Raw genomic sequence first — 26,712 nt, forward strand, 5'->3', positions numbered from 1 at the left:
GAGGCAGGGAGGCATTTTTTAAAACTTGCGCCGTTGTTTCAACTGCCGTGCCAGGAAATCGAACCGGCAAACTCCTGGACTGCAAGTCCAACGTGTCACCCATGGCAGTGCATGATTCGTCCTCACACTTTGGACTTGTCGGGGTGACATCGTGTGGGGCAACATTTGTCCGCAGATAAATGGAGGGGCCCAGCTGTTAAGATTGGAAAACGTAGCGTCCAATGTTCAGGAAATGCAACCATCGAGAAGAAAATTAGATTACATGCTCAGTGGGCCAGCCAGTAAATTTGCGGAAAGCCACTCAAGGCGTGAAATTGAGCAGTCATCAGAATATAACAATGGCCAAAACACGAAAATCTCACCCCACACCCGCAAAAAAGACGGAGCCATTCTAGAGAGCCCTCGCTTAATAACTGCAAATATAAATTCACAGATATGTGGACACTGTCAGTAAAGTGCTCCGCAATTAAAAAAATATATATATGAAAAAGCTCGCAGGCCGTCACCTCTGAATCCGCCGTGTTGTGTAGCGGATCAACCTTCTCGGAAACTATACCGCAAAACGTAAATTGGACGTGGAAATGAATTTCATAACAATCATCATTTAAGCATTAGCCTATTTACATTTCATCAGTGTCCCAAAATGGTTACGGAAGCCACTGCTGCAGTTTATAAATGGAAAGTGCCGTGTAAAACACCAACATGTTTAATGACTAAAGCACTGAGAGAAAGGCCTTGCGAGAGCTCACAGTTGTGTAACCGCACCAGCCACGTGAAGGATTATGTGAACACACACACACACAGCAATGGTGATCGTCAACCATTCTCTATCCACTGCTGGATGAATGCCTCCCCCCACACTTCCCTCACAGTCCAGTGCTGCTACAAGCCGTCTCGCTCCTGCACACGAGCCGATCTCATCGCTCCATCTCCACGTAGGGTCGTCCTATAGGACACGTTCTCCTCTGGCTACTATTCTGTAAGCGCTTTTTTCTATCTGCCACCCGAGTTAATTTGCTAAAGTTGTTGTAAATCCCTTGTCTGAGAGTGCATCGAACTATTAACTACATTGTGTTTAAATTTTGATTTAAAGCTTTCGTGACTGCAGGGATTCATATTCTTGGTTCTTTCGGTAAAGTCACGTAGAATGGAAATAATAAAATAATAAAAATATAAAACAATAAAAATTCTCACGACGTTTCGACTGCAACACAAGCAATCGTCATCAGGTGTGATGATTGGTGCGATTGTTTGTGTTGCAGACAAAACGTCGTGAGAATTTTATTGTTTTATATATTTATTATTTTATTATTTCCATTCTATGTGACTTTACCGAAAGAACCAAGAATACATTTTGTTTATTTTACCAGGTAAGGACCACTGAGCTGTTTAGCTCTTATTCAGAAGGAACCTGGTCACAAATGATAGCCCAACGGAGTGGCTTATTACGTGGAAATGTAAAGCAGCCAAATGTTCTAAATGCACGTTGATTCTAAATGTGGAGGGAAAAAGTAGAGGATCTGGATACAATTTATGCGACCACGGGGAGATCATGCAAACTCCAAATATACAGGCGTCAAGGGTCTGCAACGAACCCACAACCTCCTGTATACCATGCGAAGTAGTTAAAATCTTCCGGTCTAACTCCTTATCTTTGATTTGTATTTTACTGCTTTCTTCACGCAATCTCAATGTGGAAACTCCTACTTTGTGAATGCTGCTGATAGTGTATATATAGTTTATATTAATGTCTTGCATTGTGAGAGCTTAGATGACTGTGACCAGTAGTCATTGATGGAAGACACAACCAATTATCAATTATGATCGCAATTTAACTTTGTTATTAATTTTAAGTTGGAAAAAACATTTGATTTGTAACCACAGTTCACATTCATATCAGTTTACCCACACAAACACACTGGGTAGGAGCACTTGGAACCTGAGTTAGTGGCAAATGATATCAACTCGTGCTGTCCATCAATGGTGAAGTATGGTCAAAGATCTTGAGACACGGAAGCCTACACCCACCAGTGGATTGACAAAGCGGTTGTAATTTAGTTTTTATATATCCACACAGTTGAATACTATAATTGCAAGCGGTTTTTTTTATCCCACGTGACAAAGTGTATTGACCAAAGCTCTACCCCCCCTCTTGACCCCACCAACAGCTGCCCCCCGCAGCACAAAATAATAATGTATTATTGATTTGAAATCTCGGTAGGATGCTGACTCATACAGCCAGCGATTCCTATCACTTTCGCTTAAAAATCGGGATTTGGATGCCAGTTCAGCAAACAAACAAACAAAACTAAAAATGTGTTCCGTTATTTTTCTCACTACAGTTCACAAGAGGTGGAAAAGTGCTGTGATTTAGTCTCCGCCTTGCAATCCTCAACAGGAGCTTTACAGAAAACGCACCGCTAAGAGGTCTGCACTGCTTGCCACGTTTTCATTTTTCCGTGCCTGTAATTGCAAGACAACACGCCACAGCACCCAAACAATACATAACCTCTAAACAAAACGTTGCTCTGTATCTCTAGCAACATGGACATCGCTCTCCGATGTGTTTCTCGGGTTGTTACCCGCACCTCGTTCGGCATGATGCCCGACGTTTCGCTCCACGTACTGGGACCTTCAACGGGAACTGAATACATTTGTTCAGTTCGGCCCAAATGAAGCAAACTCATGGCATTCGAATTTGCCGGCATCTTGCCAGCTCTATTTGGTATCTTGGCCGTCTACGCCAGCCATCACATGCCAAACCACACGTGGCACCACCCCGAAAACCCACCCACCGCACCATTGTAAGACCCCGACCGCAAAAACCCTAAGCAGTGGTACAACATACAACATTACTCAGTCCTTGAGCGATTACGGTGCAAGATTTGCCATATTAATTCCTCGTAAGAGCTTGCTTTTTTTTTTTAAGCGAGCACCGCATAGATGGCAGTGGATATAAACGGTTGTTATGTCATGTGGCTATTATAGAGCGACACATATTTTGATGGGAAATGCGTGGGGGCAAAGTGCCCAAACTCGGCGTGAACAACCCAGAGAAGAATAAATAAAAAAAAATCTCAAAACCACGGGACTATGGGAAGGCCCAACTCCTAACATCCCGACACTGATGCGAACGTGGTGGGTTCATCACTCCGCGACACCAGATACACGCCAACACACGTGGCAGGATTTGAAAATTGCTCATCCTTCAACTTGACAAAGCTTTCAATGTCACGGTGTCGGGACAGCCCAGAGGAAATAAGTGTCTAGACAAGACCCACAGATCCAAGGGGAGAACATTCAGACTGCACATAGATAGCTCAGACACCGCCTACTCACTTTACTCCCTCCAATACACCCACCTTTCAAAGGGATAAAAGGCCAAGGTGCACCCCCCCCCCCCCTTCAATTGCTTGCTCTCACACCACCGCTGGCGAAACGGCCTCTATCCAGGGGAGTTCTACAGAGCCCCTGGAGAGGGAACTTGGCGGACTCATCCACACTGGTCAGATGTCTTGGAAGAGTTGGGAGTTGCCCACGCTTTGACCCACCATGCACGACCTTTGCCGATCGGCCACGGTGTAGCCGCTCATACCGCTGGGTGAACAGGAGCCGGGGCGCGGATGACGAAACCTGCCCAGCGTTTCAACTGCCGCGCCGGAAGATCGAATGGAAGCGATGCCCTCCGGATTGCCGAGCCCGGCGTGCCAACCGTTAACGCCGCAGGCACGGCGGCAGCATCCTCCTGAGTGGGGCACTGCCGCCGAAACCGCCGGTGTAAAAAAAAGCGTTGCCCCGTAAACTCCGTGTCGCACGCTTGGGGTGAACCGCACTCTCGGAAGCGTGGGACACGTTTTAAATTGCCCGAGAAACGACACCGGAAACTTTTCTCCCTTGCGAGCGGTCCCCACCGCAGTGAGCCGCGGAGCACTGGCACGATTGACATTCCGGGCAGCAAGCCACAACTTTAGCAGCAGAGAGAAACACGTGGACAGAGTGAGAGACGAGAGGAAAAAAAATCCCAACTGTGGGAGATGGCCGTGTAGGCACTTTCCCGGAACCAACGTCTATGATACTTTGCATTCGTCGTGTGCCCGGGATGTTACGGGCCACGCGGCGTTCATCGCACGGTCAAATGCAACGATGCACTTTGCGTTAAGGGGACCAGACGAGACTTGGGCCAATGCTCGATTCCCCAAAATGCAGCGGGTTATTTTTTTCTTCCACAGAAGGCTCTCTCGTGACATTGACGAGAAAACCGAATCACCTGCACGTATAATTACCGACGTCCTGAAATCCTCAATAAATCAGCTGTTTTATCACGAAAAAGAACGTTCCTTTTAACAACATCGTTAGTGTTACATGTTTGTATCTTGCAGCTAAAGAAATGTGTACGTGGTGGATTTGTGTGCTGCACTGCGAACGCTGGCAAACCTGGGTTCGATTCTCGGCCATGGCTAACATCAGCCTTGGGGAGGCGGGGAGGGGGGAATGTTATCTGAAGCCCCCACCCCCTTCACCAACCAACCACTGACCTGTGCTGTGGAGAATTGTCAAACAACCCCCATGGCTGACACGGCATGAGGAGGCCCTCATCGAAGAGTGTGTGTGGACAAAAGGGCTGTCAAATATCATCATCATTATTATTATTATTACGATGAGCCGCATCAAGGCGCCAATCAGCAGCGTGTGAATTTTGTCTTCTTCTACTTTTTCCACCCCGTGCTTTCGTTCCATTTCCATCCGAGCAATTTTACAAACATTTGAGATTATCAGCAGATGTCCCTTTAAATTCGGAGCCGGTCAACCAAACCGCGCTTTAATTTATAACACGACACACCCCGACCAGCTCCAAATCACCCTCGTAGCACCGAAAGGCCACATTTTCCTCCTGAATTTTATTGAACCTTTTCATCTCTGTGGAAGTTATATATTTATATATATAGCGAGTAACATCTTTCTTAGCAAACTGCATTACACTGTGAAGATATTTTTTTTTTCCTTTAGGAAATCCTAACCTCGGTAAGCGTACCTAAATAGCGGTTGCAATATACCGGCGTTACCATCACTCAATACAATAGTTCGAGGCCACGTTGACAAATATACATGGTGTTGGCAGTGCCACATCACACAGGGCATCGCTGAACTCATCAAGGAGCATAAACCATCACACGAACTACGGTCATCCTCACAGTGGGTTTTGGTTCGCCATCGAACAAAGACGGTCACCGCATCGCGCACTTTCAGATGCACTTCTGCGGCCGTCTGGAACGCCTTCTTCCGATATTAAGAAACCACTGGAGCACTTTTAAATCATCTAGATTGAAAATTAATTTCATCAGAACAGTTTTTTGTGTTTTATTATTTGGCCTAACCCTGCACCTCCGATTATCACAGTTGGATACATATGGTGCAAAAGAAATTCAACATACATACTTGCATACATCACGTGCAGGGGTTAAATGCAGCTGGTTCAGGTGTTTTGTTAGTGTAAAAACGCAGCGGTGGGGTAAAGTCGCACAGCCGATGTATGTACGTTGAACTTCTTTCACACCGTATGTAACCTACCGTGCTAATCGGAGGTGTGGAAGACAACACAGTAAACACAAAAAGGGGTTCTAGATGAGGTTTCAATCTAGATGTAAAAGTGCATAGCTCCAGTGGCTTCCTAATATCAGAAGGAAGAGCGCTCCAGGCGACCGCAGAAGCGCATCTGAAAGGGCACGATGCGGTTACCGTCTTTGTTCGATGGTTAACCAAAAGCCACTGCGAGGATAACCGAGGTTTGCTTGATGGTTTATGCCCCTTGATCCTCCTGGTTGCAGTGGCATCGGTGTGTGTGTGTGTACGCCCGAGCGCTTGAATTTTGCATGTTTTGGGGAAATCAACCATCTAGTGTTGCTTTTTAGATAAGTGGTGTTTGAGATGGTGAAACGATAATGACAAAGTGGAACCGATGCCAAGTGGTGAGAGTAGCAATCTCGACTGACGCCGTCAGCGGCAAACAAGTGGAGTGCCGCTAGAATCTCGGCGAAATCTCTCCTCCCACACCAACCCCACCCCCCCTCCCACGAACGTTAGCGTGGCCGTTAAAATGCAGCTGCTCGAGAGGCGGCCGGATGGCTCAGAGGTCGGAGCGCCGAGCCGGCAACGCCGAGGGACATGGGTTCAAATCCAGGCAGGCGCCTGTGACAAAAAAACTGGTTCTCAGGCGTAGTGAGTTTGTGGTCTCGGCCCGATCACGGATGACTGCACGCGAAACAAAAACCCCGAACATTAATTTTAATTCTTGCACGCAAGTTGTCTAACTTCCAACTAGGAGAGAGATTAAACATTCATATGACTGTCAAGCGACGAACATTACTCTCACGGTGTTGCCCTCTACCGTGCGGACTGGAGGTGACTTGAAGGGATCTCTCTGTAGCAAGGCCGTAGCCATGGAGTCAACATGGGGGGGACCAAATCTTCCTGGGTGTCTCGGGGTCCCCCCGAGAAAAAGATCAAATTTTAAAACGAACTTCCTGCCATTTCCTGCCCAAAATATTTAAAAAATTCACAAACACATAGGATGCACTTTTTATTTATTTTTTACAATAATGTCTAATAGTATATTGTATTACATTGCTCTGTTTTTTTCTTTTTTACCTTGTCTTGTTTCGTTGTATGTAATGGCAGAGATTAGAGATTAATAAAGTACAACCATAACCACGATCATATAAACATAAATCGATTTTATAGTGATATATTTGGGGGATGTGTCCCTTCCTCCCAATATATATTATCATTACGGCCTTGCTCTGTAGTATCCACTTCTGTGAGTGATCTGAAGGAATACTTTGTCATCATCACACGATGCCTGCAGTGCCATTGGGAGTGGAGAGAAATATATATATACACACACACACATATACACATACGACAAATATAAATAAATAAAAGGCAGCTGCTTGTGCTCCAAACAGTGACGGATGTCTGGAAAGTGGCGTGCACATCACAAGAAACTAAATTCCAAGCTGGGGGCTTTTGCTATATGTAACTTGACATGTAACTTGACGCTTCAATTTATTTTAATATTTCTCCGTGACAGCCGTTTATAAGGTAAACCACAATGCGGTGCTTTTTTTTGTAATAAGTGGGTTTTTGCTTTCCGCAATGTTGAGCGATTGCAACTTGGTTCTCAGCGAGCCGAGATGAGGCTTTGTTTACTGTGCTCCGTGTAAAAATAACGGTTCGGATAGGATGCTGATCCTTTATTTCTTTATTTAACCGGGAGATGAAAATGCAGGCCCATTGAGACGCACAAAAATATCACCTCTTTTGCCTGGGCGATCTGCTTTACAATCGGGTCGCTCATAATACGAAATAAATATTCTTTTACGTTCTTGAATTAAACAAATCTATGCTGTACTTAAGAATAATTTGAACATTCATGAATGCGAATTGCAGTTTAAAATCTGAATTGTATAGCCTCCAAATCGGCCGTTGTGTCCGCATAGGTACATGCTTGGCATTGTGCTAACGTACAAGACATCGCTGCAACAGAGAAAAAAGCTATTAAAACAATTAATAGTTACCATTTCGGACAATAGATTTTTAATTATTGATTAAAACAACACTATCATAGTTTAGAGAAAAAACCATTGATCGTAACGATACTACACCATGTAATGATTTCTAGCGAGTCAATGGCAATATTATTTTAAAATCCTATAATCCTAATGTGTGCATAAATTATCAACAGAGAAATACATTTTCTGGCAACCCATGAGGCTTTCGAGCCCAAACTCCAGTCTCAGATTCATCATTATCCCATCATCTGGCCTCGGTTGCTCCAAAATTAATCCAGCAGCAGTTTTCCAATTCAAAACCAGTTCCGAATATAGTAATGTGGAGTGCTCCGATGTGCTTTGGGATTCTACCGAAACTGAACTGAATTGTTTAGGCAGATGGAGCAAAACATCGGACATCGTGCATGACAGCATGCGGTAACAACCCGAAAAAAACATTGGGGAGCTGTACAACATAACCACCAAAACCTCAATGTAGTTACATGGAATTTCCACCGTGGCTTTATAACCTAAAATGCAGTCAAAACACCACTGAACAATAATTCTGCGTGGGAATAACGTGTTGATTTATTCATCTGTACTCGGCTCATCCGGCATCGCTCTGTTGAATTGTTGCATCACAGAACCCATGAGATATGGTGACGCAGTGGGGGAGTGGGGCCTTCCTCCAGCAGCGGGATTAATCTTGGCTGATGTGGATTATTTAGCTCCGTACATTTATATATTTTTTTTGTTACTGTCATGTACAGTAAATATTAAGCACTTGCTGAAAGTTGCATCGTGTGTGCAATGTGGGGAAAAAACCGAAACCCTGCAGCATAGAGACAGGTGGCATTTTCTAAGCTTATTACATCATTTCAGTGCAACAAATAAAAATTAAGTGAGGCATGTATCACAGTAATCTGATTACCACAATCCCTGAAAGCACATGGAGAGGTCACAGGGTGCGTTGGGTGCAGAGTCTGCAATAGAATGGGCTGTGCCAAAAGTTGTAAATCATGAGTTTCCCCAAGCCTCTGTTGAAGCCAACCAGCAATGGAACAGATATTTTTATTTCGTTCAAAAACCATTGCAATTGATTACTGAAAACCATTTAAATTGTGAAATTTGGGCTATTGACACTTGGGAATTCAATTACCGATTGTTCGGCTGCTCCATGCGAGTAATGGGCCTGATCATTTTGGATTTTTATTTGAATCGTAAGCGGTCACACCCCTGTTGCCACTCACTGGACTTTCACGGCAAAAGCACAGGACCCTACCGACGTTCAGCGTACCTGATCTCACGAGCACAAACAAAAAAAATAGTTCGACTTCTACAACCAGTGTGTGTGTGTAGATATATATATAAATCAAGCCAACAATATCGCCAAATTTAATTATCAAAATCCTCATTACGAAGTTAAATCGGCTCGTGTGTGGCCGCCGGTTGGATTATTACACCGGAGGACTGCGAGCGATTGTGACGGCTTGAGTAGGCCTTCATTCAGCAGCGGATTGACCATGGCTGACGATGATGACGAATAACAAAGCCGTGATCAGGTCACAATCCGCAACGATGAAAGCGCACCGCACCCAAGTCGCCAATCCTGACCGCTGTAACTCGTTCGCAACGCCACTTTGGGCCCTTGTACTGTCCTTTGCTATGGTTCACGGATGGGAAAACCTAACCACTAACAATTAACAAACAATTTTTTTTATTTTACCAGGTAAGGCCCACTAAGCTATATAGCACAAATGATAAGTGAACAAAGTGCATTTATAGTAGCCAAAAATTCTAAACGCACATTTCTGGAGCGAGAAACCAGATGACCTGGAGAAAAACCCACGCGACCACAAGGAGAGAGACATGCAAACTCCAAATATACAGCAGGTGTCAGGATCTAGACCGAACCCACGACCTCCTGCATGCCAGGCGAGACGGTTAACATCTCGCCACCGCGGCGCCCCTACACACCATCGGCCTATTCCGCTGAATCCTCCCGCTGGCTCACAGAGTTGCGACTTGCGATCACACGTCCGCCGGCGGGCGGCCACGCAGAGCCGGTTGCCGCTCTGCCGCAGCCGCGCACTCTGCGGAGTGGAGGTTTTGATGCCGTTGCCGCTCGTAAACGCCCAGCCGCGACAACAATGCGGTGCTGCAAGCAATTGCGCAACGGCAAACGACGGTCACAAGTCAGCCAATGAGCTAACGAAGTTCTGCGTGTCCCCCCCCCCCCCCCCCCAGGAGCTGCCTCTTATTTGCTACGCGAGACCAGTTGTTGGGAACAGGTAACCGGGCGTGTTGCACGGTTGTTTTTGTACCGATTTCTCTTTCTTCGTTGCTGCACATCATCCTATTTGTTTTTGGATGTTGTCATTTCGGTGACCCAGGTCGCTCGCGTAAATGAGACGTATCAGTCCCATGCGATTGGGATTAATATAATGTAGCATTGGAAATGTGAACCACATCTGAAGACTTCCTACAGAAATATCGGGGTTGTTTTTTCGCTTTGTTATTTTTCAAGAGAGGGCAATCAGCCATGGGTAGAGAAAACAAAAGGAAAGGTCTTGGATATGGACTTGAGCCGGGGCAGGGAGTTAGCAGCAGGAATTGCTGGGGGAAAGGAGTCCCAGACCACGAGGGAATTTCTCACCCATCCGGCGTGCGTCTCGTCGCGCTCTCCCGCCGGCACGAGCGATTGCCTCCCGTCTCACATTCGCACGAGAATCCATCGTTTTAACGCAGTAAACACTGCATTTTTACATCCCACCATCTCCCCCCCCCACCACCAATGGTTTAAGGTGAATGTAGGCAAGTATCAGGTTAGGCCATGCTCACTAAAGTCATTTTCGGAGGCCGACCCTGGTGAGAATGACATGGGGACATGGGCCACGCCCACTCGCTTCCCAGGGGTCTCAGCGACGTGGCATCACTGGCCTCTGCCACACATTGCACCTGTTCCAATGGGGCAGCGCATGGATTGTGTACACGGCTAAGATGGTTGGGGTGGGGTAGTGGCGCAGTGGCCACGGCTATCGCCAGTGCCGAACCGGTCCCGGGCCTACGACCCCCTTTTACGCCAAACCCGCACTAAGCACGCTGGCCGGAGCGGGTTGGTGACCTACGACCATCACGGCGCGTGCAGGAGCCCTTCATCCAGCAGTGGAGTGGCGCGTCCCATCCTTCTATAGGACCACGAGCGAATTAGGCGAAGTACGGTCAAAACGAGTCGCACGACCGACAATGGCGCAGAGGAGAGGCCGTCGTCCCCAGCAGCGGCGTCGGCAAGGGGCACCCCCCCCCCCTCCTCTGTTGCCGGACCGTCAGGGTAGAGGCACTCACCGAGCCACTCGTTGAATTTGCGCAGCTCGCTGGGCAGGCCGAGCTCGGTGAAGTCACCCGCGTGCAGGAGGACGTCGCCGTACGGCATCTGCAGGCCGTCGGTGCGCGAGTGGGTGTCGGAGACGCACACGAAGCGCGTGTGGCCCGGGGGCTTGGGCGTGTCAAACGGGATCGGGTCCACCCTGGCAGACGGGGATGGGGGAAGCGGAGACGGAGGGGGGGGGCAAGACATAATAATTACAGACATCGGGAGGGGCCCTTCGTTAAAACGCGGCGGCGGAGAAGAGAAGCGGGCTTCAAAGGACGACGGGCGAGCAGGAGCTAATAGGTCGGTTGTGAAATAGACGCGGGTTTTGATTTATTTGAGCTTCATTATTTATTTACGCTTATTTATTAACGAGCAAAAAAATGTGGCCGCGACGAGATCGGGCGGGATATGAAACGAGCAGAAAGGCCGGCCACGCTGGACCCTTCATGTTGCTTTTGTTTAGAGAGAGCAGCAGTTATTTTATTGATGGCGATTGTGAGTGCAATTCTTTTATTACTATTTAAACGTTTGTACTAAGCTGTGCACAAGGAAAAAAGGATCGCTTTCCATGAATAAAAAAGGGGCCCTAAGACGTGCACTCGTCAGGCCAAGTGTAATGCCGAATGAAACTGCTGCAACTATTTTCATTTCGCAAATAGACTTGAGTCATGCTCTTTTGACTGTTCAGTGAAAAAGTATCGGGGGTTTAAAAAAAAAAGCGGCCCGAACAAAAAAAAGAGATCCGTGTACTTAACCGCACAAAAAAAAAGGCACCGACCAAGAATGTTCAACCGCTCGCCTGTTATTACAAAACGATCCCGAGGAGAAGGTGAAAAAACTTTCGGACTTTGACTCGACAGAGGAGGAAGCTTGAGCCGTATCTCTCCTTGCTTTACAATCTCGGAAAATCCTTCCAATAAATCTCAGCGACGGGGCCAGGTGAGGGCCATGCACCACACACTACATTTCCCGCGTCCGCGTGTGCAGCGACTTGCCTCGCGCCGTGTTTCAAATTACACGCGGAATCCCTCCAGCTTTTTCTAAACTTTAAACACACCTGCCATTACAAATTAGGTTCCTCCAACCACCCTGCCCCACAGCCCACCCCCGCCTTCTCCCCTGCCGCTGCTCAACTCTGTGAGGTATACATTTAGGTAGACATCGCCATCGTCATCATCAGCAGCAGGCACAATCTATCCACTGCTGGATAAATGCCTCAAAGCCGTCACTATCCGTCACTACGCTGCAATGTAACAATCCGCCTCGCACCGGCACACGAACCTGGTATCGTCAAGCATAAGCCGTCACACAAACTCCGGTCATCCTCACGGCAACTTTTGGCTGGCCATCGAACAAAGATGGTCACCGCATCGCGCGCTTTCAGATGCGGTTCTGCGGCCGTCTGGAACCCTCTTCCGATGTTAGGAAGCCACTGGAGCTTTGCGATTTTAAATCTAGATTGAAAACTCATTTCTTAAGAACAGTTTTTTTGTGTTTAGTTTTGTTGTCCTTCCCTCGCACCTCCAATTAGCGCGGTTGGCTACGTACGCTGAGAAAGAAATTTCAACATCTATACATGTATCCTGAAAGAAGTTCAATATACATATACATTCCCCTCCGTTGGCTACGACTCCCACGTTACTTTTGAGCATTGAGCATCATCCCTCACAGCGACGTGTCCTGCCCCAAGCCCACTTGCTTAACAGTTTGAAGATAGATTACGAAAACAAAAAAATGGAGCACAGATTGAAACGGTGTGCACAGGAGTGTGGGGCAATATGTAGGCTTGGTATTGCATTGAGAGAGAGAAAGATAAACCCTCTTGTTCTAAAACGTACACGGGCTAAAGACAGGTACGTGCGGAGTCTGTAAACTTTATTTAGGCCAGGAGAGAACTCGTCGAGATGAAGAGATATGTGTTTGCGAGAGGTCTGAAAGATACCGCATGCGGGGGGGGGGAAAAGTAAATGCAGATGCGAGCGTACAAAGTATAAAATCCATACTAAACAACAACGGAATAAACGTGCTAACACACGCAGTTCGGTGATATGTAACGTGCAATTTACAGCGCGGCAAACGGTGTAAATTTGAGAAGAAAATTACAAACAACTTTAAATAGCAATAAAAATGTTGTGCATTACGAAGAAACACTATTTCTGCATGAAAAAATAAATTCTTGCACAGGTTTCTCCCATTAATTCGTGGCGCCACATAAACAACACCTCTTTTACGACTCGTTTAATGCAATGCAAATATTTGCAACAAATGTTTTTACCGCGCACGCGTTCCTTCGGATGTCTGAAAGCAAAAGGGATACTTAGTCGTAAAAAAATCTAATTGTGGCCAGGAACAAGCAAGGAAGAAGGTGAGGAAGGAGGTGGGGGGGGTGTAAAATGGACCGGCAGGTTTCATTGTTCCGACGGCAGCGTGTAGGTCAGTCATCCGTACGTGACTAATTATGTAAAATTACTGGGGTCGAACAAATGAATTTTCCGAGAGCATCATTGGAACACTCTTTGTCTCTGTAATGGAAACTGTCACAGGCTGGTGATGAACTATACATGCCTCCGTAGTTTTGTGTGTGTGTGTGTTGCCTTTAACACATTCACCAAGCGGAATTTCCTTTGTTTGTGTATTTTAAAAAACGCTGGCTGTGCCAACCCTTTGGGATACTTCCGATCGATGAATTAAGAGCCCGTATTTTGCACACCATAGTCACTATCGGAAATACGAGCAGAAATCACGTGGTAATAATAATATTACAAAGCCAGCAGGGCTGGTAGCATGGGCTGTAATCCACGCATTTAAGCGCAATGAAGGCAGTATTCATCTTCTTGGTTCTTTCGGTAAAGTCACGTAGAATGGAAATAATAAAATAATAAAGATAAAACATTATTAAATAATTCTCACTACGTTTTATTTTTATTATTTTATTATTTCCATTATACGTGACTTTACCGAAAGAACCAAGAAAATGAATCCCTGCAGTCACGAAAGCTTTAAATCGAAGGCAGTATTCATGAGATTCCCTGTGAGCAGTTTCACAAAAAGGCAACCCTCGGTCGAAATTTCTAAATCATCTTAATACTATGTACGGGGATGTTAAATGTTAAGGCAGTTGGCTACCTATTGTTTGCAGCAATCATACGAATTATTTATGGCAAAGGAGTCAACGGTAACTGTGAATGCACCATATCTCCATCCCAGCGTAGGTGGGAAAAGCCGCCTCTCGTTCGGGTACGTTTGACACCGCATTATTTAATGAGCGGTTCTCCGTTATCGAGGAAGGTGGAGAAATAATTTGAATCCGAATTACGGTGCTAATTGAATGACATACGATAACCCGAGTAGGTAACAAAAAAGGCAGCTCACGATTGTGCTAACGATCGCCAACATCTTCGAACGTGTTAAGAAAGTTCCGCCTGAACGATGACCCTCTGTTTGAGCCCGCTAATTCTCTCGCGTAATATTATTACAACAGATCCTCGTGTGTGGTAGCAAGATGACGACGACGGCCTCGGCTCAGTCGCCCCATGGCTTTGATCTGCCAAGAAAGCGTTCCACCAACCGCGATTCAGTGACCGGTCGCAGCCGCGCACACCTCCTTCCACATCGCAGTGGCTGCACCCACCCGACCCAAACCATGGACCACATCGGCAGCAACTGCATTTAGATTAAATTTCGATTTAAAGCTTTCGTGACTGCAGGGATTCATCTTCTTGGTTTTTTCGGTAAAGTCACGTAGAAGGGAAATAATAAAATAATAAAAATTAAACGTATTAAAATAAAAATTATCACGACGTTCTGGCCACAACACAAGCAGCCGTCCCTCGGGTGAAGAAACAGAGCTGTCGGAAAGACAGCGTAGTTCAGCGTAGTTCATTGGGACGCTGTCTTTCCGACAGCTCTGCTTCTTCACCTGAGGACGGCTGCTTGCGTTGTGGCTGAAACGTGGTGATAATTTTTATTTAATTATGTTAATTTTTTATCATTATGTTATTTCCCTTCTACGTGACTTTACCGAAAGAACCAAGAAGATGCATTTAGATTATTTCGATTATTTTGCTGCGATACATTTCCTCACGATAAGCCACTGTGTGTTCAGCTATTATTTGCGACCAGGTCGCTTCTGAACAATAAGTGAATAGCTCAGTGGCCTTTTCCTGGTAAGATCAAAAAATGTTTAGTTGTATATATATATTTTAAAGGAATTTGTTTAGCTTTATATACTTATTATATATACTTATTGTTTGCTGTTGTATCGTTCTGGCCCCGTGCCCCTACTGCGCATCTGTGAAAAAGAGCTTTATAGCCCATCAGATTCCTCCTCCAGCATAAACAGATATTGTGATTCTGAGTTGACGCCCTCTCATTTGGTGGGCTGGACAGCATTTGCCGTGCGACTAGTGAAGCTAACACATGGCTCACAAACTTAAACCGGGAAGTATAATGTACGACTACTTGCCATACGCTCACGTGAATTTCTTTTTTTTTCTATTCATCTCTATTCGGCTGGTCCCAACGTGCACGGCAATTGACTGGCAACAGAGATATACGTATTTTATAGAGGCAAGCAAAACTGCAATTGTTTCCTGTCCAGGATTAGTCCTCTCCACGTTTTGCGATGCTCTGCTTTGCACGCCAAAAAAAAACAACATCTCCACTTCACGCCTTGACACCACCAGTGCAAAGGGGACATAATTGGTGATATAAAAAAAATCCCTCCACCTCAAAAATATATATCTACGTACACAACAAAAGGGAAGTCAACAATTGTTGGTGCAATCATTGAAGCGAAATCCAATCAGCGTACAAATAACCAGAAGTCTGTCGCATGGCAGGGTCATGACCCTGCCGAGCCCACACGCGGGCAGTTAGCGCTGGCCCCGGCTGCCGTCTGGCGCACACCGCTCAATCGAACTTGATTTTCGGACCAGAAACCCTGGCTCCTGCACCGCACGGTGGCAAGCCGAGGTCTGAGAAAAGGTCAAAGCCACTCAGTGGGGAGAAAAAGCCTTCGATGTGGTGCCACGCTCCTCGGGGAGAGAGGTTTCCTCGCGATAATTTCCCACAATTGTTCGACGAGCCAGACGCCGCATGCATCGCAGATTAGCAAGCCCTCGCTTAGAGCGGGGGCGGGGGTGGGGGGGCAAGGGACATGCAAAAACTCAGGGGGACATAACAGCCACTTGTAACGAGATCTTTAAACAAAATTTGTAAACGCTAATCGTATTGAGTAACGATAAGATCTGCTCTTTGTCTCTCGCACATTCTGAACTAGCCCTCACCCCCCTCTATGTACATGAGAAGAGGTTGCCAAACACCCATCGTTTAATTGTACGATCTTTTTTTTTTCCGCCATTTTCTGCAGCGCCCTCCAACTAAGAACGAGACAGGGGGATTTCTCCACAATTCTGATGACGTTAGTTGTAATTACCGGAGAAACGTCGCACTCGAATTTGTAAATGTTGTGGGTCTACTCTCCAACACACCGGTGTGTTGGACTAGTAATGAACATGTTTTGTTTATGTGGCAAACCTTACTAATTGTCTGTGTCGGGTGGTGGCGGGTTTAACAACACATTTATATTTAAACAATCTAACCCACAAAAAAACTCTATTATGGATATTGGTTGTGAAAACACATTATGTGTTAAACCAAATGCAGGCACTATGAGACCTCCTTTACCAGTGGCAAAATATAGTAGTAGGTTTTTACCCTTTAAACTGGTACAAAACTGACACCTTTATACAAGGCATCATGTTTGCAATAACCGCAACACAAGCAGTCAAAATGCCAACAAAAAGAAACAACTCTGATAATGGTAATAATATGCACTGTCCTTAAAGTTTTTGTTTGCATTTTGACTGCTTGTGTTGCGGTTATTGCAAACATGATGCCTTGTATAAAGGTGTCAGTTTTGTACCAGTTTAAAGGGTAAAAACCTACTACTACAAATGCAGGCAGTTTGTTCATCACGAATGAAGCTCGCAAAATCAGCGGTAAGGATACCGCAGCAGGTCGAGTCGGTGTGTGCGAGTGCTCATTACAACTAGCAACCAATAGAGTTTGACTTGACTACAATAACTTAGAAGGGGAGCTGAGAATCAGCTGTAGGAGGGGGGGGGGGCAAGGCGGGGGTGGGGAGAAGGAAGGAGCCCTCCCCAAGTCTAATCCACCCCCGAATGCGACGGAGCTAAACTGCGTGACGCCGACGACCGCAGAGCTCGGGAGACCCTTACCCTGCCACGTTCTCGCTTCGAGGAACACTGCGGGCAAAAAGAAACGGGTTAATGCTACCTTGCCACAGTACAATGAGAGATGAAGCAATTACCGTATGCAAACTTTGCTAACCGAGCCACAAATCCTCGCTGTCCCCCCCCCACTTCCACCCCCCGAGGGTGGAGGGGGGGCACAAGAGAAAAATTCAAAGAGACAGCCCAGCGGCAGCGCCCACACGCCATGGTGACGACAACGGCAGCAAAATAAATCGGCGCCATCGAAAGCGGCGAAGGTTTTTTTTAAGAGATCCACAGAACATCTCGAGCCGAGGTGGGATCATGATCATCACGATCCATGGGCAGATGGCCCGTAGGTGTCCACAAGTACTCCTTGTTGTGTTTAGTTTTGTTGTCCTTCGCCCACACCTCCGATTAGCACGGTTGGCTATGTACGGTGCAAAATAATTTCAACATACGTACATGCACATTTCATCATTTGTTTCCATTTTCCTCCGTCTTGTGCCAAAACGCTCAAGTAGTGCCACATCTTCCAGGCACCAATCTCTTATGTCGTCGTCAAGCAATTCCTCTCATTCCAGTTCCTTCCATTTTTTAATCCTTTATATTAAGTTCACTTGCTTGCTTGCGCGCTTACGACCGTGCAAATCTTTCGGTCGTTTTTTAACCCACTTCCCGTGATCCAATCGAGCTGACATTTTGCACACAGACTCGTTGTGCGTGACAATTTATTTTCTTGAATTTTTTTCCCAAAAATTTTACATTTTTTAGGAAAAAAAAAATTATATTTAATTACCAATTGCTTAATGGTGGCAGGCAATCATCTGACCCATAGGTGGCAGCCATCTCAAGCCGCCACGCATATAAAGGATTTATAGTGAAAAACTTTGTTTTTACGGGTACATTTTTTATGAATAACACACTTTTAATTTTCCTGTTGTCTATCCTGCATACTTGTCCAAACCAGGTAAGGCCCACTGAGCTATATAGTTCAGTGGGCCTTACCTGGTAAAATTAAAAGTTGAGTTATTATGTTCAAGTTCTTTCGCGCCGTACATAGCCAATCGCGCCAATAGGAGTTCTAAAGATATGACTGTTCGACCATTCAAAACTCAGCGTGCTAACCACTGTAGCTGAACGAAGGCCTCGCTCACGCAGTGTCACTCGTGGGGATTGTACGACCTCGTTTAGAGCACGCTGGTTCACGCTGATTGAGGGGCCAGCGACCGGTTCAAATCTCATTCGACGTTGGCCATGGCCAAGAATCGAACGCAGGCCATGGGCTATCTTAGCACCACGGGTTAAAGCAATTGCAGCGACTGCACATCTGTGAAAAAGAGCGTCATAGCTGATCAGATTCATCCAGTCTAAATAAAGATCTGGAAAAACTCCACCTAAGCCTAAGTGGAATTGGACTGTCATTAGCCAACAACAAAATGATGGCAGGGTGCTAGTTTAGTTTTGGTTATGTCCATCTGTAAGGCCCCAAGAGGCCTCTGTTCTCTCCTAATGGGTCCATGGCCCTCAGTGCCAAGCCACCCTAACGACAACAAACAACATTGTCTATAAGTTAACGTATCCATGAAGGTGAGCGAGCCAGAAAATATTTCCACACCCAGTTAGACCACATCCAGTGAGCTCTAGCAATGGCTGTGGCTTCGAGTCACGTCTTGACTGCTAGGCATACCCCAATCTACCGGCAAACCCGAAAATATTCAATCCTTTTTTATGTTTCATTTGTTTAACAAAGTGACCTGGGTGCAGGAGTGACCGGTGTTGTCTTCGAGTCTCGGGAATCGACTTATAAAGGGAATAGTACACTTTTCTAGTTTTATTTCTAGTGTGCACGTTTGTGTAAACTGTGTTTGAGCAGAGGTAGAATGGGTTAGGGTACTCCGCTACAATCCCAGTTACTCATGTTGTATTATTCTCAGCCAAAACACCAACACAAATACATAGGCGACCAAATATGCCTGTTACACGGCATGTAAATTGTGAATATAGGTGTGTTATTTCACGTGAATTATGGTGACATTTTATGCATAACGGTTCAACATTATAGACGATAACAATAAAAAAATGTTCGCTTTATGCAACTGCCAACAGAACTACTGCACATAGGTAAAGAATACGAACAACGATGTACATGTCATGCTTACACAGGGTGCATATGCTGGCGCGTTGCACGATTCCGTTGATTACTATAAAATGTTATTTGCATACAGTTAAACATTATTACAGATGACGATAGCAATAACGGTGCAGCCAATAAAGCCTAAAACATTTACTCGATATTGTCCGTGGAACCTTTGGCTTTGCTCTGTGCTCCTGCACAAGAAGACCCTTGCAAAGCGTTTTGCTGCTGCTGCTGCAGTCATAACATCCTGCAGATAAAAAAAATCCAAATTCGCCTAATCAGTGCCATCTGTTACCGCGCCGCCAACCAAGACTGCAGAATTATGCCTCACCCGCCCCGTACACTGCCAGCGCAGGCAGAATTCGAATACATCAAAATGCTTTAGCGGTGCATTTTTACGCGCAAATTATACACTTGACACGTGGAGAGCTGGCCTCATCCGGGGGTGGGGGGGGGCAAAGCCCAACATTTTACGAGAGCTCCGCGGATGCATGGTGGGGAAGGGGCAATGCCGCTTGTCGAGCGGCAGCACGAACACATCCCTGCCAAACGTTTGGGATGTTTGCCGCAAACTCTCCGGTTCGCGTGCTGCATTCAAATTGTCGCAACGCTTCTGATCGCGGGTGCGCGACCGCCACTTGAAAGTATATAAATGAAAGTCCAAACTGCATGGACTCTGGAGGGTGCGAACATCACTTGCAGCGCGAAATTACAACCCACGAGAAGAAAGAAGTGCCGTCCTCCAGGAATCAACCAGCGAGCACACTTTATGAAAAAAAATGAAATGTACGCAGAATAAAAATTCTTTACTTCCCTTGCAAATATATATATGCTTGACTAGGACCAATGGGATGTTACATTTTTCAAACGTTGCAAAAAAAAAAGTACCATATGCCGTATTTAATATCAACGTGTTGACAGAAAAGTAATTGAGTCTAGGTGCGTTAAAGGCTGAGTGGTGCAATTGGGTTTCGAGCTACGCATGCAACCGGGGAACCTGAATGACAATCGTGAAAACTGCAAATGGCTTGAGGTTACGGAAGGACAAATTAATTAACGGGTACAGCACTCACATTGGCATCTTGCACAGTTAACCCATCACAAATTTTCAGTCATTCAAAATCCGTACTCGCTCAATGCCAACTTAAAAGCGATGGATTATTTCAATCAAGTAAAAGGTATTTAATGTAGTAATTAAATCACAACTGACAAAACAGACGCGAGTTGATTTTTTTTTTTTGCCGGTTGTAACTTTTGTAAAACTCTATTCCATATTCTGTGTGAGTAATGGCAGGTAGTCCCAGCAGTGCTTGCTGTGCACAGACCAAACAAGTCGGTATTGCCAAAGGAAGTGACTTGCGCTCTGAACTGTAATGAGATGGACATACAGAAACTGCACCCAATCAATCTTCATTAAACCAAACAGCTCTGCGATTTTTAAGCAAACGTGGAAATTAAGAAGAAATACATGTTTCTTCATTCACCTTGATTAAATTCCGCTCTTGGAGTTGTTATTGCGGAAACCTCAAAGCTCATTTGTCTGGGACTTGCAAAGAATGTGGCATGACAAATGTATGTTTATCCCCTATGCTGTAAATTGTCACGCTGTTTTTTTTATTACAATTATTATTTTGTGCAGGGTTTCCTGGCATCAACGGCATGAAAATATAACGGTTGACAACAACAACCTCGCAGAGCAATAGAAGCGGCCAAAAAAGAAAATTGGGATCGGACGCGTCACACATGCAGCAGTAGTCTTAACGGATTAGCAAACAGCCAATATCTAAACAAATGACAATACCCAAGCCATGAATCTTATTCATTATTATGCAACAACACCTGCATTCACAATATTCCTCGTACTAAATACATTGATGTTTTGACACAAGTCATTATTGAATCCCCAGAAATCCCAAAGGACATACTTATACATAAGACCCCTACAAAACACCAATATGGGAATGGTAGAAGCTGTAAGATAGCATTCAGAAATGTTACACAGATGGCATGAACTGTTTTTACTTAGACATAATATTCGTTGTATATATGTCCTGGCAGTGTGAACATTGGGCAAGTTCCTTAAATAGCCCCCCGCCCCACCCCGAGCAGTATAAATGGGTAATGCCACGATTAGTCGATAGATCAAGCAGGTCGCGCGTGATTGGGTAACGGGCAGGTGCTCCCACCTTTTCCAAGACGTCTGGCCAGCATGTAGAAAGTAGCCCAAATATGTATCCTTCAAAGGGGCTCTCTCCAGAGGTTGCTCTAGTGGAGGCCCTTCTGGCAGCAGTGGTGCGACCAAGAAGTTACGGGACCGCTCTTTTACCTTCAATCTAGCATAAATAAAGCGCTCAAATGCATCCCCCCCCCCCCCCCGTACAAGCTCCAGCAACACCTCCACTAACCACATTTGACAAAGGAATAATCCTACGCCAGGGGGGCAGATACACTGCTTCCCTGGCGTAGGATCACACAATTTCCACTTCTGGGTCTGTACAACGAATGTGTGCGAGCAAAATACAAGCCCCCTTTTATGGCAGTAGCGTAGCGTGGTTGGCACGGGCCCTGATGCAGGGAATGAAATGGGGGCCCTTTCCCCCTGTCCTATTAGGTCACCACAGTGGTGAGATGTTAACTATCTCGCCTGGAATTGAGGAGGTCGTGGGTTCGAACCCGACCCCTGCTGTATTTTTGGAGTTTGCATGTTGTCCCCGTGGTCGCGGGGTTTTTTCTCTCCACATTTAGAAACATGCTTTTAGAGTATTTGGCTGCTATAAATTTCCACGTGAAAAGCCACTTTGTTGAGCTATAATTTGTGGCCAGGTCACTTCTGGAAAAGAGCTATATAGCTCAGTGGGCCCTACTTGTTAAATAAAAATGGTTCAGTTAAGTTTATTTCCATCCCACTTTGTAGTCTGGCCCAGGCCTGGGCCCCTCTGGCCTGTGGGACTTGACTTGGGGGAAAGTTGTGCCGCCTGCATGCCAGATAACTATGCCGCTGCCTTTTATATTTAGCCTTATATAGCAGTCTGTATTTGGACATAATAATAGGTGCTTGCTTGTTCTGACGAAGAATTAATGTCATAAAATGGCTGGCAATACACATCTTCCTAAATCCCCAGAATATTTCTACATATTTCTTCGGTAGATCTGGCGATAAATACGAATGAATGAAAACCTTTATTTGTAACTCAGACAGCCCATCGAGACAGCATGTGCCTTTTCCAACACAGATCTGTGAAAACATGCAGTGTACACAACTGTGCCAACAGGAAATGTTAAAATAAGTGGTAAAAAATAAACAAAGCAGGCAATCTTGGACCAGGGAAAAACACCGCACCAGTAAAATGTTAACAAGAAAATTCGGAGATATATATTTTTTTAAATCAAACTACATGGCTAAATCTTAAAAAAAAATACGTTAAAATTTGTTATGTTAAGATTAACACCCCAATACATTTCAGTGAACGTACCAAAATGTGTGACGGATATAGAGTAAACGGAGAGGAAGTCCATTAGCAAAGTATAATGAACAGACAGGCAGTAATGTCTGCCAACATCTCATTACATGCATTTTTGACCACCAGCCTGTTGGCCTTCTGGACAAATGTTTTTCGGCAGCATTTGTTTTAAGCGGGAAAGCTCTGGGCCGGTTTCGACCTCCAGTGGCTCATCAGCAGAGTCGGTCCCATTAAGCAAATCCTGCTGAAGTCGCTGAACGTTCTTGAGAAGAAGACCAGCTCTCCAAAAAAGGTGTGAGCCCCATTCAGCGCAAACACAGCAACACTGTTCTACACTGATCGCACGCTGTGGTAGAGAATCATGAGTCGTAAATATATATATACATATAATGAAAAGACAAAAAGTGCGGTTCGAATATACATTTGAATTACATTTGAAACGCAATGGACTTCATATGGCTTTGCTGTTTCAGCTCTGAAATGCGCTAGATATAGACATACTTGTTCCAAGACAAAATCAAATGCTAATGTGGTTAATCAGAATAAAATACAGCCTGGAAGCCAGCTGCCAACACCCTTGTGTAACTCAAGATAAGAATCTTGGGGACTTTAAAAAAAAAGGCTGCTTTAAAAGCTATTCTGAGCACGGTGGTAAACAGGAAGGAGTGACAAGGAGAGAGAGAGACAATGGGCCAGTTGAAAAGGATTAAAGTGTCTGAAAAGATTTCTTTATAAAGAATGAATGATTAAGTTGGATGGGATGGCCAGGAGGGAAATGGGGATTTCTAAAGCATAAAACAAGAGGTCCCGAGTTCTGCATATGGACTTCCGGGGCAAACACGAGAGAGTGCTGGCAAACAGATTGTGATGTAGAGAGAGAAGCGAGAGCATTAACAATTTGATTTTGATGCACCTGGCCACAGCCTGTAGATGGAATAGTGCTGCGTAGGTTTCAGCGGTCGTGCGGTATCGTCCTCGGATGTGGTTCCCGGGTCGTACCACATCGAGTGCCGTTCAGCATCGATGTTTTGAAAAAGCTCCCAGCATGTGGAAGCGAAATGTCAAACATCATATACTGAACAACACATGGTATCAACCTTAAACTAAACTAACACATTTACCTTTTACCACGTAAGGCCCAATGAGCTATATCGCTCTTTATTCAGAAGCAACCTGGCCACAAAATGACATCTCAACGAAGTGGCTTATCACGTGGAAATGTATAGCAGCTAAATACTCTAAACACATGTTTCTAAATGTGGAGGGAAAAACCGGTTGAGCCGGAGAAAAATCCCCGCGACCACAGGGAGAAAATGCAAACTCCAAATATACAGGTGTCGGGATCGAACCCACAACCTCCTGTATACCAGGCGAGGTAGTTAACGTGGCGCCCAAAACCAGATGTATGCATGTTGAACTTTTTCTGCACCATATGTCGATCAGATGAAGGGAACTGAGCAACGTCAGTCAAGAGGGCATCTAAAAAGTCCTCAATATGCTGCAAAACACCCATCGTTTTTGCATGGCTTTCTGATGGCATCGGCGAAGATGGAGGTGCGTGCGTGTGCGGCGCGCGTCGCTCACATGTGCACGTTGGGGGGCTGGAAGCGGCTCTGGTTGATGTTGTAGTAGGTGAACGCCTGCGTCGGGTTGGAGCTGTACTCGTCCACCTCCACCTCGCCGTCGCCCGCCTGTACGGCGCCCAGCTCAGCCCGGCTGTACGCCATCCCGCGCACCGTCTTGGGTCTCGAAGGGCGGCCCCCCCCCTCCTCCTCCTCCTCCCGCCGCCGCCGCGGCCGCCGCCCCCCCCCCGCCGCCTCCGCTCCCCGCCCACCCCACGCCGCCGGCCGGCCGGAGCACCCCGCTATCGCCAAACAGCGCTCTCAGCGGCGCGTCCTCTGGCACCCGGGAGGCAGCAACGCCCGCCGCTGGGGCATCACAGCGCCAGGCTCAACAGCCGCGCGCACCTGTTAAGGACAAAGCAGCAGCAATGACAAAAAGATCACCGACCCGCTCGGTCATTGTCGTCGCCCCGGCGCCTTGCCCTTCTCTCTCCCCTCTCGCGTAGCGGGACAATGCGGTGCCAATGCATTGCACCAGCTGCCCCCTGTCCCCCGCTGCCTCCACCGGGTTTCAGTTAACTCCTGAAGAGGATCGATGAAATAGAAGGGCAGACGACCCGATGAAAGCGGCGCTGGACAGTCAGTCGTAGTTGTCACTGCATACCGTGTATAGCCCCTCTCTCTCCACTCGCATGTGGGCCATTGCATTGTACCACCTACCACCCACTCCCACGTACCGGGTTTCAATTAAGAGGCACAAGGAATTAGAAGGGCAGACGACCATACGAATGCGGGAGTGTGACACTTGGATGGTTCGAAGCAAAACGTGCGAGTGCAGAGTCGAGTAACGGACTGTTCACAAAACGGAATAGTTTTCGTCACTTCATATGACACCGCCTATTGGCATCGTGTGCTGTGATTTACATGTTGTTTTTACAGAAATGTTTTATGAACCGTCTACAATCGGACTGAATCTGACACGCGCATAGCTTATTTGGACTTGTAAATATATGCATTCAATGTAACCTTACATGCATTTAAAACAAATAGAAATGGTGCGTATATATATTTCTCCTGTTAGTGCATTGGATGTACCCTTGTTCTGGAAGCGCATATACATTTGTGTTCATCCTATTGATTTTAGAAAAACTATCTTCATCAAATGAATACCACTTGTATGGCTTTGCTAAAGATACTCAGTTTTGCTTTGTTGCAGGCAAGAACCACTTTGGCCATCATTGTGACCTCTAAAGTACAACTGGCTATGGATCCATTATCAACACAAACAGCTATGCATCGGTTTAAGCTTATCTTTAAAGCGTAAACTACCATACTAAAAAGTTACCACAAAGCCCATCTGGTGTACGAATGCTGACTTTAACCCCTTGTAATTTAATATGTGCCTCAGAATCCCTATCTTACATCCCAAGAGCGAACACTCAACCTGGAAATTTATATTTTTGTCACGGTGTTCCTCTTGCATGGGATAACATTGCATCTATCTTGTGTTTAAAAGGCGACTCCCTATCCATTCGGGTTTTGAAGGGAAATCGTATTTGTTGGTGCAGTCTACAACCCATTATTCGCTCGCTCTCTCTCTCTCTGGCCTCTGTTTTTTTCCCGCTATGAAGAAGGACAATTTCCCAAAACTTCTCCGATTGTGTTTTTTCCCCTTTAGGGCCACAATGTTATTGACAAAAGTGTTGATTATACTTGTGCCCCACTGCCAATGCAGCAACAGCAGCAGCCCCAAATAATGTTTACTCGTTACCTTGTACCCTATACCTATACCACAGCAACAACAAAAACACGATATTGGAAACTCTACCCTAAACATATAAAATGTATGTTTTTGTGACTTAAAGTATATTTTAAACATATCTACACTGTCGCTAATTGTCAAGGATTTAGCTTTGTTCTCAGTTTCGTGGTGCTGTCGTATCGATGGCTCGCTTGCATGTGCATTATCGTGCTCCATTACCCAGGCCTCCTTGAAGAGCAGGCATTTTGAGTCTTTAAGGGCTGTCACCTGGTTTAAATAAAGGTGGGAAATGAGCGAACTGGAAACCCAACAACAGTTTTATCTGCTTGTGCTTTTCAACCGGCTTCACACACGCTCAGTGTTAATCATTTGGCAAAACTACGTTCTTTCTATCAATTACACAACTCCTCTTATCTACAAACCAGTTACCCGCAACTTCTATAATCTATGGAAGCTGTAGGGTCCATGAAAACTCCTATTATCCGCGGCCCTATTCTTCCTGGTTGTTTTGCAGACAAGTGGAATAAATTCGCAGCGAACATCACAGATAATAGGATCCTGGATCCTTGATGTTTGTCCCTCACATCACGGCGGATAACAGAGGAGTTATTTTTCGATTTAAAGCTTTCGT

At 45.7% G+C, this 26,712-nt stretch overlaps 1 protein-coding gene across 1 annotated transcript in view; it reads right to left on the reverse strand.

Moving 5' to 3' along the window:
- The window catches only part of LOC144936518 (metallophosphoesterase MPPED2), a 53,542-nt gene extending 29,002 nt beyond the window's left edge, over positions 1–24,540 (reverse strand). The window contains exons 1-2 of the mRNA XM_078863682.1: positions 24,342–24,540; positions 10,893–11,074 (exon numbers count right to left, since the gene is read on the reverse strand). Coding sequence (XP_078719808.1) covers positions 10,893–11,074; positions 24,342–24,484 — 325 coding nt within the window. The 5' untranslated portion in view covers positions 24,485–24,540. The remainder of the gene's footprint in view (positions 1–10,892; positions 11,075–24,341) is intronic.
- Positions 24,541–26,712: the final 2,172 nt, after the last annotated feature.

The sequence above is a fragment of the Lampetra fluviatilis genome, chromosome 16 (genome assembly GCF_964198595.1).
Source record: "Lampetra fluviatilis chromosome 16, kcLamFluv1.1, whole genome shotgun sequence".
Lineage (NCBI taxonomy): Eukaryota > Metazoa > Chordata > Hyperoartia > Petromyzontiformes > Petromyzontidae > Lampetra > Lampetra fluviatilis.